This window comes from Camelina sativa, chromosome 15 (genome assembly GCF_030686135.1).
Source record: "Camelina sativa cultivar CO46 ecotype springtype chromosome 15, ASM3068613v1".
Lineage (NCBI taxonomy): Eukaryota > Viridiplantae > Streptophyta > Magnoliopsida > Brassicales > Brassicaceae > Camelina > Camelina sativa.
The window spans coordinates 12,281,460-12,294,283 of record NC_141894.1 but is presented as its reverse complement, the minus strand read 5'-3'; the positions used below and the strand labels follow the sequence as shown (position 1 = coordinate 12,294,283).

Sequence of the window (12,824 nt, the reverse complement as noted above, 5' to 3'; positions counted from 1 at the left end):
AAGGCTAAGTCTGGGGGAGTTGATATATCATGGTTTTTATGGTTTTTAACCATGATATAAGGAGTCTTTTAGTGTCTTTTCATTTGTTTCTAGATTGTTTTTGAGTCTTTACAGGTTTTCTAGGATTTTGGCATGAAAGGAGCAAAATGGAGCAATTTGGATCGTTTTGGAGCATAAATCTCGGATCAAGACAAGGGCATCGATCGACACCTATATGGCATCGATCGACACCTCTCTCTGCCGACTCAAGACCCAAGTTTTGGAAGTTTTACAAATCTGCCCTAAAGTTTTCCATAATTGCAACATAAGTCCCTGACGTGTTTTAGGACATATATATATATAGTTTTTAGGTTTTCCAAACCCTTAAGTTTTTATTCTATCAAGTTTTATTTTTCCTGCAACCCTGAGAGATTTTTGAGAGCTTTGGAGAGAGAGAAATCTGCTTTGAGAGAAGAATTTCTTGAACTCCCTTTATTCTTTTAATCTCAATTGCTTATTATTCAGAAAGATGTTTTGTTCTTCAATAATTATGTCTGAGTAATTTGTTTGTTAGGTTTAGGGTTTTTCACAGGGATTTTATGAATTATTAGATCTGATTATTTAGGATTCATTATCTATCTAGATCTTCATCTTAGGTTGTTCTTCATATTAATCCTTGATTGGCCATCTAGAATTAATATCCTAGGAAAATAAATTGATATGAGAATATAATTGATTTTCCTGATAAAACCTTTTGATGAGCAAAATTATTTCTTGCAAAGAGATTTGATTTAATAATTTTGTGAACAATCTAAACCTGATTTTACTGCTGATTTTTAACCTTGAATTTTACAAAAAGATTTGGATTTTCTGGTTTTAAATTTAGATATTATTTGCAGTGAGAACTGATTTAATTTACAAAAGTGTTTAGAGTTCTAGATCTGTTTTTAATTGTCTGAATCCTAATTTATTGATTGATTTAATATTTCATAATTTCCTGAGAAATTCCCAAGGCCTAGCTTTTTGATCTTCCGAATTTACAACAGCTTTTATTTAATATTTTGCATTGCTATTTTTAATTCAATTTAATCTGTTTAGCTTAATTATAAAACTCTATAATTTATTGTGTAGTCTTGAGTCCTTGTGGAATTCGACCTCTAAGTACTGCATTGACCTCTTAATTTGAGAGAGAGTAGCTCTAGGGTAAATTTGAGCATATCAACTACTATGAGTTCAAGAAATTTTTTCATGAAGAAAACCATTTGTGCATATGGTTTTGTCGTACAAATCTTTTAAATTGGTATGCTCAAATAACTTACGATTTTACAACAACAAAAAAATAACTATTAATTAATTAGCATTTGTTTGATTAACTCTTTTTGAATTGATTCAGCAGAATTTTTAATTAAAAGAAAATTAAACTTCTCTAGTTAAACAATTTGACTAGAGTAAAAAAAAAAAAAAAAACTAAACAACGTACTTTTGGTTCCACTTCTTTGTCGATTCTTTGTAGTTTAGCTTTCGCTAATAAATCTCTGTTACGATGGTATTTTTGCCGATTTAATATTACTAAGACTCTTTAGCAAGTCTCTCTCGCCGACTCGTTCACTAATATCTCTTCTTGGCACTTCCGGCTACTCTATCTAGAAGTATCTATTAACTACGAATTTCATTGCCCAACACCGTTCTTATTTTTTCACCCATCACCTACGCCTGGCCAGATTGAAGTTCCTCAACTAGCTGAGAACTCTTTCTTCATGTGAAATTTTTGGAAGTAGTATTTCAGTTTACATGACTAGCAACGTTAAAAATTTGTCACTGGTTTATATAGCAACGTTACAAGAACAAATTCTCACATTTTATATAAAAATAAAAGAGCTAATAATAATATGCAAATTTACGTGTGTTACATACTTCCTGTAAAAACGTTGGACGAACTCCCAAAAAATTTGTTTGAGTATCTATATGTAAAGTAAAAAAATTCACATGCCGCTCTAAACATATGTTATACAAAACAAAACCCAAACGAAAAAAAAACGAAAGACGAAAGAAGATTTGTATTCCTTCAAAATGTTTATTCAAACGCAAAACAAACACACTCGCATATACATAACTAGTCAATAAGTACTAATGAGTCGGTAATACTAATAGTCTTCTTGGATAGTGTTCATATCCATGATCATTTGTTGGTACTTATCAGCAGTACTACACTTTTTAAAAAAAAGTCTGAATTATTACACAAATATTTAGTAGTAAGTATATATAAAGGTAGCGATCTGAATTTCAGGAAGGGATCCACACCGGGGATGGTAGTCGTTCGTTTAATCTTCATTAATTAGTGATGAATTTGATGTATCCCTAAATCATGACTTTCCCTAAGCCAATCATGAAACCCAATAGCTTTGATGCCTATACACACACGGACACCAAAACCCAAAAAAATAAAATCAGTTATAGTTTGCTGTTAAATAGAACTATTAATTTCTATAAATTTCTACAAAGCCGAAGAGATTTGATGTGAGATTTTCTGATCCAGTAATTTTTTTTTTGTTCCAATCCAGTAAAAACAATTATTCTAATCCAGAAGAAAAAACAACTATTCTAGAAGTTCATTACTTTAATACAACATGTAATTGCTTAGTATATTGAAGTGGTTTCAAGATTAGTTTTTTTTTTTTTTTTTTACAAAAGTATTCTGTAAATAAATACTAGCTAGGTTTGCATTAAAAATATATCTTGAGATATTTTACTAGTATGAAATAATCGATAGTAGATATCCCGTAGTAGCCAAATAAACTCCCAACTGCACCGTTAATGGTTAACATACACGGTACCACAAATGGCATATGTACCACACTCCTAGATGCCAGTGCATTTTTCTGAGATCAGTTAAAGTAAATAATTTGGATTGAAATTGTAGGTGTGATTGTTCATATATGGCAGCAAATTAGTCATTTTTTTTTGTTATTTGTATAAAAAAATTTCCAAAATAGTGGATGAAGACAACAAATTCCATGATGCTAAAAATTCCTAAAATATATTCATTATGATTTATATATTTACCATCTAATATCACGTTTTTTATAGAGAAATTTTCTCAAACAGTTTTTTAACATCATAAAATTGAAAACATATTACATATATTTTTATTAAAGAAAATAAAAAAGTAAACTAACAAAAAACTAAGAAAAACATATGTAAAATATAAACAAAACATAAGTAAAATACTTTTACGTAGATTTTATATAACAAATAAAATAGACACTCATATGTCGTACTATCTTTTTTAATTGTCATGTTAGCATTCAAGCAAAACTTTTTGTTTTGACAGCTCCAATCTGATTGAATTCAACCAAAACTAACAATTGTGTACATACAATTCTAAAATTAAAATTTTTTAAAAATGATTATAAATTCTGCATTTTTTCTTACCACCGGTAATATTGGGTAAATCGCTTTTGCCATTGCAAACGGAAAATGAAGAGACTCATGATTGAGCAAGGCTCCTTGTACTGACCAATCCCCCATCCCAGCGGAAAAAACAATATTATTCCAATTATCTTGATACTAAGGTTGCCATCATTCACGATCACCTGCATGTAATGGATATATATATTGATAATAGTTACAATAAAAATAAAATTGGGTAGGTAAAAATACTTACATCGAGAACAACCATCAAGCATATGACGTGAAGTGCCGCTCCGAGGATATTGATCACAAACCTCAATGTTTTTCCCTGATGATCCGCGTCAATGGCCCACAACACATTGCAGGCCAAAGTGACAAGGTATGGTTCATAATTCTCATCTTTTCAATTAACTCCGTCATTGTCGTCCACCTATTTATTATATTAAATTATATATTACACATCCATTAATTGGTCAGGTCAGTAATAAAATTGATCGATCTAGATTCTAGCAATAATTAAGAAAGGGAAATTAAAGAAGACTCACGTTGGGTACGTAGCCATCGAGATGACATTCCCTTTGCAATAACATGCAAAAAAAAGAGATAATGTTATAGCGTACATTGCTTGATCAATCTGGAGAGCTTTTTAATTTCTTTGGTAAAGTTGTATGTGTTTTAAGAATGAAGATGAATTATGAGTTATGAGTTATTGTGTTTGCATGCATGCTGTTTAAATAGCCACAAATATGACCATTATAGATAAGCTTAAGCCTTAAGTCGTGTAAAAGTTTTAATCTACTAATATGGCAACAAGTAAATTAGTAATTTTGTTATGCTCATTTACTTGGATGAAAATCGTAATCACTTTTAGTTTGTATATGAGCATAACAAACTTATCATCATGATTCATGAACAACTTTAATAACACGTTTTCAATATTCTAACACACACCCAAAATTAGTATTTAGGTTGATTGATATTCATTCTTTTTTTGTTTTTGTTTTTACTTACTTTATAGAAATTACTCTTATAGGTAACATCTCCAAGTTGCTCATACACATAAACAAGTAATTTTGTATCATCCAAGATTCCAAGTTATGAACAACTTTAATAACACGTTTTCCAGTGTTCTAACACCACCCAATTTTGTATTTAGGTTATATATATATATACATATATATATATATATATATATATATATTTTATAATATGACAAGGTTTTTTATAACTTTGCCTATTGATGCGATATTTGGCATTCTATTTCTACGACATGTGTACTTTACATTAATTTGAAGTTTGATCCTTCCAATTTATTTACTTAGAAAAATATTCATTTTTTAATCTTCCTCTACCAAATCTCTTTAATTATTTTAGGTTTGTATTATTTAGTATTATTTCATAGCAAGAATCCATATAATTTACTTTGGTAAAAAAAAAGTAGTTCATTTTACAAAAATATATTATTCTATTTTGTTTTTATGATTTATAAATTTCTCACTAATTTTTTGATCACAACCGCAACTTTATTACTTAATTATTTTATCGGGTTCACATGTCAATATTTACTATATATTAAACTATAATACAGTAGAGTTATGAGAAATAGTCATTTGGCATCACTCTATTTTTCTAACATGTGTCATTTTTTTCCAATTTTAACAAAATTTAAAAAGACACATTATTGGCTTATTGCTAATCTAAAACTAAATTGTCTACACATATTTTTTAACTTGAGACATTTTATTTGTTCAGCTTCTTTAGGTTACATATACTTTGCTCAATCAATTACTTTTAAGACATTATGGGTGGACGGTTTCTATTGTTCAAACTGTCCATGTTGCAATAATGCATATGACCAAATTAATTACAATTAATAGGCCTTACAATTAATATGTTTTATAACTGTATTTATTTCCATGAATGTGTTTATTCAGAATAATGTGTCAATGGAATTCCTTACAAACTTCAAACAATGTTTAGTGTATTATATAAGATTCAATGCTCACATGACTAATAATAATGAAGAAAACGATAATGCCCTATATGTCTTTCTTTTCCCATCATTTCCCATAGTAATTTTTTTAACTTTTTCTTATGCAGTTTTCTTAAAAAACGTGATATCTTGGATGATTAACAGATTAATTTTTCTATGACTATTTTAAGAAATCGTTTACAAAGCCATGTCAATGTTTTTTTTGCCTTTGGTATCAGATTCTTGTCAATATTTATTAGCCTCTTTCAAAGGATTATGTTTTATGATAGTCATGATTTAAAGTTTTTGTATCGTTGAGTAAGTGATTTTTTTAACTTTCAAACTATAGTTGGAAGTCTTTAGTGATGAAAATGAGCCCAATCCTTGACTCCTAAAGCACAATCTCTTTGGATTTGATCATTCACTCATAATATTATAGCTGTAAATCCCTAGATTTCTCCTCTTTAAGTTCTCTAATTTTTAATTACAATATATTTCTAAGTTTATATTTCGTAAATTTTCTTTGTTTTTCGTTTTTAAAAGTTCTTTATCCCCATTACAAAAATATTTTTCTTTGCATATTCATAAAAAGATTGAGCCTAATTTTAACGTGTAATGCATATATATATGATCAAAAGATCATATACTTCTTTAAGCCTCTTTGGGAATCACTTCCCAAACTTTACAACATCTTTTTGCAGTACACAGAAAAATATTACAGAGACTTATTGTAAAATATTTAATATATATATATACATATTTTTGGTTATATATATATATATATATATATATATTGTGACATCAATACTTTCATCATAGATGTACGTCAATCGTTAAAAGTGGTATGAATTAACAAGTAGATTAACCTTTACAAAAGCAAGACTACTTTTCTATCGCATTGGTATTGTTTGAGTTACCAATCATATATCATGTCTATTTTCTTCTAACCCTTACTCCATCTGTCGTTATGCCAAAAACTTACACCATTTCTAATGGCTATTTATATTTTTTTGTTTGAATTTTCTATTTTGCATTTAGGGTATAATTTTGAAGAGATATGATTTAGTATTTAGAGTATAAGATTAAAAGCATGATGCTATTTTAGTATTTTTAGAATGTTAGAAATGATGTGCTAAATTCAAAAACAAAACTTACTTTTATACAATTTGTGAAAATTGTCCTTCTTATAACACACTTCATAATTATAAACTTATAAATGTATATATTCAAATTTTTTTAAAGGCGTCTATAAATAATATAATGTACATTTCATATATAATTTAATAAAATTTTCATTTTACATACAAAATATTTAATTTTGTAACCCACGCATTGCGTGGGTAATTTTTTAGTTTATATATATATTTTACTTACTCTTATAGAAATTACCCGTCCCAATCTTCCAATACGTCGGGCCTAGACATAAATTTGGTAAGAGACGACACCATTCTATAAAAAATCAAAAAAATTTCAAAAAATCCACCGATTGATTGCTAAAATTTCATTATCACTCCGCAGTCTCAGCTAAATTATATTTCAATACATTGTGATTTTCAAGTTTAAATGAATTTTTTTATATATATTTTGGGTTTTTTTTTTAAATCTCTCTTTTTAGAGTGTTCATTCTATCCCTAATGAAATTAACGGTACCTATATGAGTTGTATCATTACTTTTCAATGTTTTTTTTTGTTAGTGAAATCAGTTGATGAAAAAAGTAGAATGATGAAGTAAGACATGTGTATCACTAGCAACGTTAAAACAATATTAATTAAATAAAAATATTATGTAAGATTTTAGATATGAGGGTTAGTAAAATGTGTATCTTTCAATTCACAAGAGAAATTGTAGTTAAGAGTATATATAAAATTTATTATTTAATTGGATATAAATGCACTAATCTTTATATCAATTATGTAAATGTAATTTATACTTTCTCCGGGTTTTTACTTGTCGTTTAAGGTTTTTCACATAAATTTTTTAAAAATATTAAATTGTCTGTTTTACCCTTTATTAATACTCTTTTCATTCAAAATATAAAATATTTTGAGTGAAAGCAGGCAGATTAAAAAATGAGCACTTTAAAAAAGTTTAACCAATCATAAACAAGAATGCATAATAGAAAATATTAAACTAATCTAAAAGTAGCATAAAAACTTGAAAACATCATATATTATGAAACAAAAATTCTTCTCTAAAACATCCTATATTATGAAACAGAGGGAGTATAATTTATAAATATTTCATTGGTCAAATCTAATCAAATCATGAATTTAAATATATATTCACTTCTCTTTTTAAACAGAAATATATACAGTTATCTCTTTATCAAAAAAAATATATTCAATTCTGATTTAGTTATTTAAAACTCATGTATTAAAATATACTTTAGTTCATTTTAAATTGATTGAAAATGAAATAAAATAATGTAATATCAAGATCTTGTGAATTATTTATATTAAAGTGTGGAAATAAACAGCCAATTATTACTCGACATTATCATATACAACCCAAATATTATAATGTTATATCCTTAAACTATTTAATCATCAAATTATTTTTTTGTTAAGCAAAAATTTTATTATGTAAATTCAATTGAATAAATTTGTTACATTAAAAATTAAAAGAAACAAAATGACACTTGTGAAAGAAGAGACCATCAAATGACAATATTTTGGAGCTTTCCAAAAGAAAACTTTACTTTATTATTAGATGTTATAATATAGTAAGGTTTCTTTCAACTCATACTCTAAGAATATGACGCCCAACATTATTATATATTAAAATTCTTTTAAAATGATTGCATAAATCATTAAAAGATGAACAATAGTAAAAATAATTTATATTTGTGGAAAAAATATTCAATACATAGTAAATAATATTTCTTCTAAAGTTAGGAACTTCCCAAAAACAGATGATCCGAACAACGATACTATTGTTACCGGTGTTTTGTTGTTCGTTGGAGAGTGAATCGAGGATAGAATAGAAAGTAAATGTTTTAGTCTTCATAATAGTCTGAAAGATGATTTGTTTGTATGGTAATAGGTTGTTTTTAGAAAACTAAACTTTATAGAATGTTTGAGCCTTTAAGAGAGAGAATGGATTGAAATCAAATATTAATGATCATAAATTCGCAAGTGTTTCAAAATAATAAGTTAAAAATGAGAAGTAATATAAACAAAAATGAAATTAAGGAAAATAGGGGGTAGATATAAGGCAATGGATAAAATGATGGTATTATTTCAAATCAAAACATAACTGATTATGTTCATAATTTATTCTGAAATTCCTAGTATAAAAACTTATAAATTTTATTTAATTCAAAAATACCATGACGTTTGAAATAATAAGTGTGAATCAAACAAAATAATTATAGAATTAGATCAAAACCATCTCACAATCTTACGTAATTTTCCAGGAAGTAAGCTCAAAAATTTACTTTAATATAAACAATTTTTAAAAATTTTAAACTGACTTAAATAATACTATCCCACCATCTTACTTAAATTTGATTCTGCTTATCTTCGTGAAAATTATATAAGATTTAAACACATAAATTAAACCCAAGAACCTATAAATTTAATATAATGGTATAGTTTCGAGATGAAACCAACCACAGACTGATATAAGGTGGCTATAGATTTTTGGGGCTGCATATGTTTCTGACTAAAGAAGGGAGGAAGGAAATGTTGATGGTTTTTCTTTTTTTTGGTTTTATGGATATGTAGTTAATTAGATCCAAACTATAGTTAATTAGATTCAAACAAAAAAATACAGGTGTCAGAAATATAGTAAGCCAAGTGTATCTCCTTAGCAAAAGTTGAGAAAAACTTTCTCATATTATATAAGATATTTATAGCGAGAGCTCTCATCAAACAGTCTGTTTAATAAAAGGGTAAAGCTCATACCTATAGTTACAGCTTGTACTCAAAACTCTCCCTCCTAGTTTACCGTCGCAGCAGTCCGATTCCTTGAGGACAATCCATTCCAAACACGCATAGCAAGTCTTCAACCATAAGTCTTTTGTGCACTGCACCATTGCATACAGCTTCTTCGTCCCGACTCTTTCCTCCCCTGTTGCATACAGCACCGCCTGGTTATTCTCGTCCATGTTGTCTTCATTGGTAGCTTTCATCCCCAGATTTAGTAGGAAATCGACCATTTTCTGTTTGAACTCCAGCGACGATCCACTGGCGTTTTTCGTGTTGGACATACAGAAGTTGTTGTTGTAATCGATCTTTCCATCGTTAAGGGTGGAAGAAATCTCTATAAGGCATTGGTCGTACCATATTATTCTCCCCTTGTTTCTTGGACATCTCTTGCGAAGCTATCATAGAAAATTTGCATATTGACACCACAATCAATTACAATATTGCCCGTTCGGAATAATTAACGTATAAACATAGTTTTTATGCAAGTATAATGTATATTTCTAAGATGTACATGTGTGTGTACGTGCTTCTGCTTCGTATAATTAGATACGTAAATATGTGATAAGTAATAAATAATATTACCGCCGAGAGGGCGGTGGTGTAGCAAGAACGGCACCTGGGCCCGTAGGAGTCGCCACGGCACTGGTACATGAAGGTGACGGAATGGGGACTTTTACCATGGGAAACCTGATCAAAACCGCTAAGAAAAGTGCCCGCTGAGGTGGACTTGATGAGCGTATTGAGGTTTTTCTCGTATTCACTACCACGCTGATATTTCCCTTCACTTGCGATACATTTGTGGTTCAGATACACATTGGTAATGTTCAAGCACGAAACGATGTGTATAAGGAGCAGTTGTATGGTCACCACGGTAGAAATATAGACAGATGATGATGAAAAGTACATTGCTCTGGATTTGTAATTTTTTTGTTAGTTCGAAAAGATTGTTTTCTAGAATTAAGTGCCGAGGCTAGGATTTTGATATTGATGGAGATGCTTTTTTTCTATAGTTTTCAATTTCTGATTAACTTATACAAAATTGGATTAATCAAATAATGTTTCAGAAGAGTTGATTTCAGTTTGTAATGGACAGAAGAGAGAAGTAAGAAGTTGGCACTTGGAACTTGCGGCGAAAGAAGGGCCGATGAAAAAGTAAATGTTCAAAGATGTGACTGAGTCTTAACGTTTACAGTCACACGATTCATCGTTTCTGACCTCAAACGAAGTCATTATTAATTATAGCACACTTATATTATTATGTACAATATTCTTTGTATTTTTCGGGTAAATATATGATATATAAGATTCCAACTTTCAGTTGTATGCCATTAGCATTATATAAGAACGCAATATTTTGGTTTGTTGTTTATTAACGTGGAGTATTAAAAAAAAAAAGTAAAAATATTATAACTTTTCACTTAAATTGTATTTCACAACCAATCTTACATAAGAATATGTTTTTTTAGTGATTTAATTCTTAGTTGATTATACAATATGCAAATAGATACATGATAGAAATTATTCAAATATCAATGTACCTCAACTTTTACTACTTAGGGAGGTGCATGGTGGGTGGTAAGAGGGGGTATTGAACTGGTATTTTAAAAATTTTTAGGGTATTCTTAAAATCACTTGTTATTCAATTGATATGTTTAAAAAACTTTTAAAATCCTATGTTTTTCAACTTGGAATTTATGTAAAATTATTTAAAATAATGTACAATCTCTTGTTATTCAATCAATAGTTTATAAAAATTATTTGAAATCCACTGTTATTCAATATATTATAACTATTGTTAAAATTGCTACTTTGAATGATTCTATGAGATTTTTGTTTGTTTATCAGTTGAAAAATATGATTAATAAAATCATACCTTTTAAAATAGAATTTTGAATGATTTCAAAAAGAACATAAAAACTGTCGGACATATACAACTGCATAGAGCTAATAATTATCTCCATCTCTTCAACTTAAATCAGTCAACATAGATTTTTCTAGGAAAACAAAATTGAAAAAGACTGATCGATTGTTGCAACTTTGCTTACCATGAAACATAACATGACAAGACGAGAACCAATATCTTTTGTGATGGAATGAATAGCGAAGTTGTCGTCAAAGCAGCATCCAATCACATTAATAAAACTTTATGAACCACATATGTTTAATTATGTTTTCATGTGACTTTTTATGCTGGGATTGGGTATGGATCTAGAAGCTCTTGATTTGTATGTATCTGAAACTTTCTCAATTGAGAATTTCTTTTGGAAGCTTGGAGATGTGATTATATTTAGTTTTATTACAGATTCTATCGAGATTGGAAGAAGATAGAAGCATTTGTTGGATCAAATACAGTGGTACAATTAAATTGTCGAAGAACCTTACGTAATTACGTATATGTTCTCTGTCTGGTTTTTTTTTTTTTTGACAATCATTGTGATGCCTCGCCTTGTTCTTTCAAAGACTTCTTTGTTGAAGTCGGTGTGGCCATCAGAACAGAAGCTAACGATGGTTTGTTGTTTCTTCAAGACTTGTTTGTAAAGGGAATTTGAAACAATTCCTCATGGTACAGTTCCACATTTTCAGCGTTTTCTTGTTTCATGACAAGAAGAGAATCATTCCATCTCTTTTTCTTGACAATCGGGGATGAGTTGAAATATTATGAGTCAAATTTTCCTTTTCTGTGTTGTAAAAATATTCTAAAAACATCCAAAGTTTGATAATGAAATCTCACAGAATCACATTCATTTTCCTTTTAAAAAATATAAAAACTCTAAAAAATAATCAAATCTTCTAAAAACTCACTCAATTTTTCAAAATTATAAAATGTTAAAATCCCATAAAATCTTGTAAAATATCAAATTGAATAATCCTTAATTGAGTAACCCTTAGCAAGTCGAACCCTTTATCTGTTGGTGTAAGAAATTAAGGAAGAAGTGCTAAGTTTAGCCTTGTTGTGGCTGTGTGTTGTGTGATTGCTTGCTAACCCCTTTGCGTAATTGATTGTTTGTGTGTGTGATTGCTTGTATAGTGGTGTAGTTGCATGTAGGTTGCATGACTAACCATATGTTTGAGCTTGTGTTGAATTGGCATATTTGATTGAGGATTCACCTAAACACCGTAAGAACGCGATCTGACTAGAGACAGCACAGAGTGATCGGGAGGACACTCATTTTAGCTAAGGCGAGATCAAGGAAATGGTGTTATAGTCGCGAAGGCAAGCTTGAGAGAAGGTCGAGACGATTGATCCGGGAGGGACAATCATATTGGGAAAGAGAGAAGAGAGAAGACATTTTCGCTTAGGCAAAATGTGAAAAGGTCGAATGATTGATCCGGGAGGGACAATCAAGTTTGGGAAAAAGAGAATGATGAGGCAGGTTATGAGCAAGAGGCAAAATTAAACCAAGTGAGTGGTTTAAAAATCGAAATGGCGTATTAGTCTGATGCAAGAATTGACTAAGTCAAGAAAGAGGGTGCAAGAAAATAATGTAGCAAGGAAAGAGGGTGCAAAAAGATAATGAATCGAGCACTTAAC

General features: G+C 29.3%; 1 protein-coding gene across 1 annotated transcript; it reads right to left on the bottom strand.

The window, feature by feature from the left end:
• Positions 1-9,092: 9,092 nt before the first annotated feature.
• LOC147926543 (putative cysteine-rich repeat secretory protein 20) lies at positions 9,093-10,336 on the bottom strand. The gene is made up of 2 exons (XM_087489442.1): positions 9,875-10,336; positions 9,093-9,687 (listed from the first exon to the last, which is right to left on the bottom strand). Exons 1-2 carry the CDS (start codon positions 10,196-10,198, stop codon positions 9,232-9,234), a joined length of 780 nt encoding a protein of 259 aa, XP_087345568.1. The 5' UTR covers positions 10,199-10,336; the 3' UTR covers positions 9,093-9,231.
• Between the last annotated feature and the right edge of the window lie 2,488 nt (positions 10,337-12,824).

Excerpts from the sequence above, each read along its gene's own strand:
- LOC147926543 (XM_087489442.1), bottom strand. The coding sequence starts at position 10,198 with ATGTACTTTTCATCATCATCTGTCTATATTTCTACCGTGGTGACCATA. Across the intron at positions 9,688-9,874 it reads ACACCACCGCCCTCTCGGCG|CTTCGCAAGAGATGTCCAAG; the intron begins GTAATATTATTT and ends TTTCTATGATAG.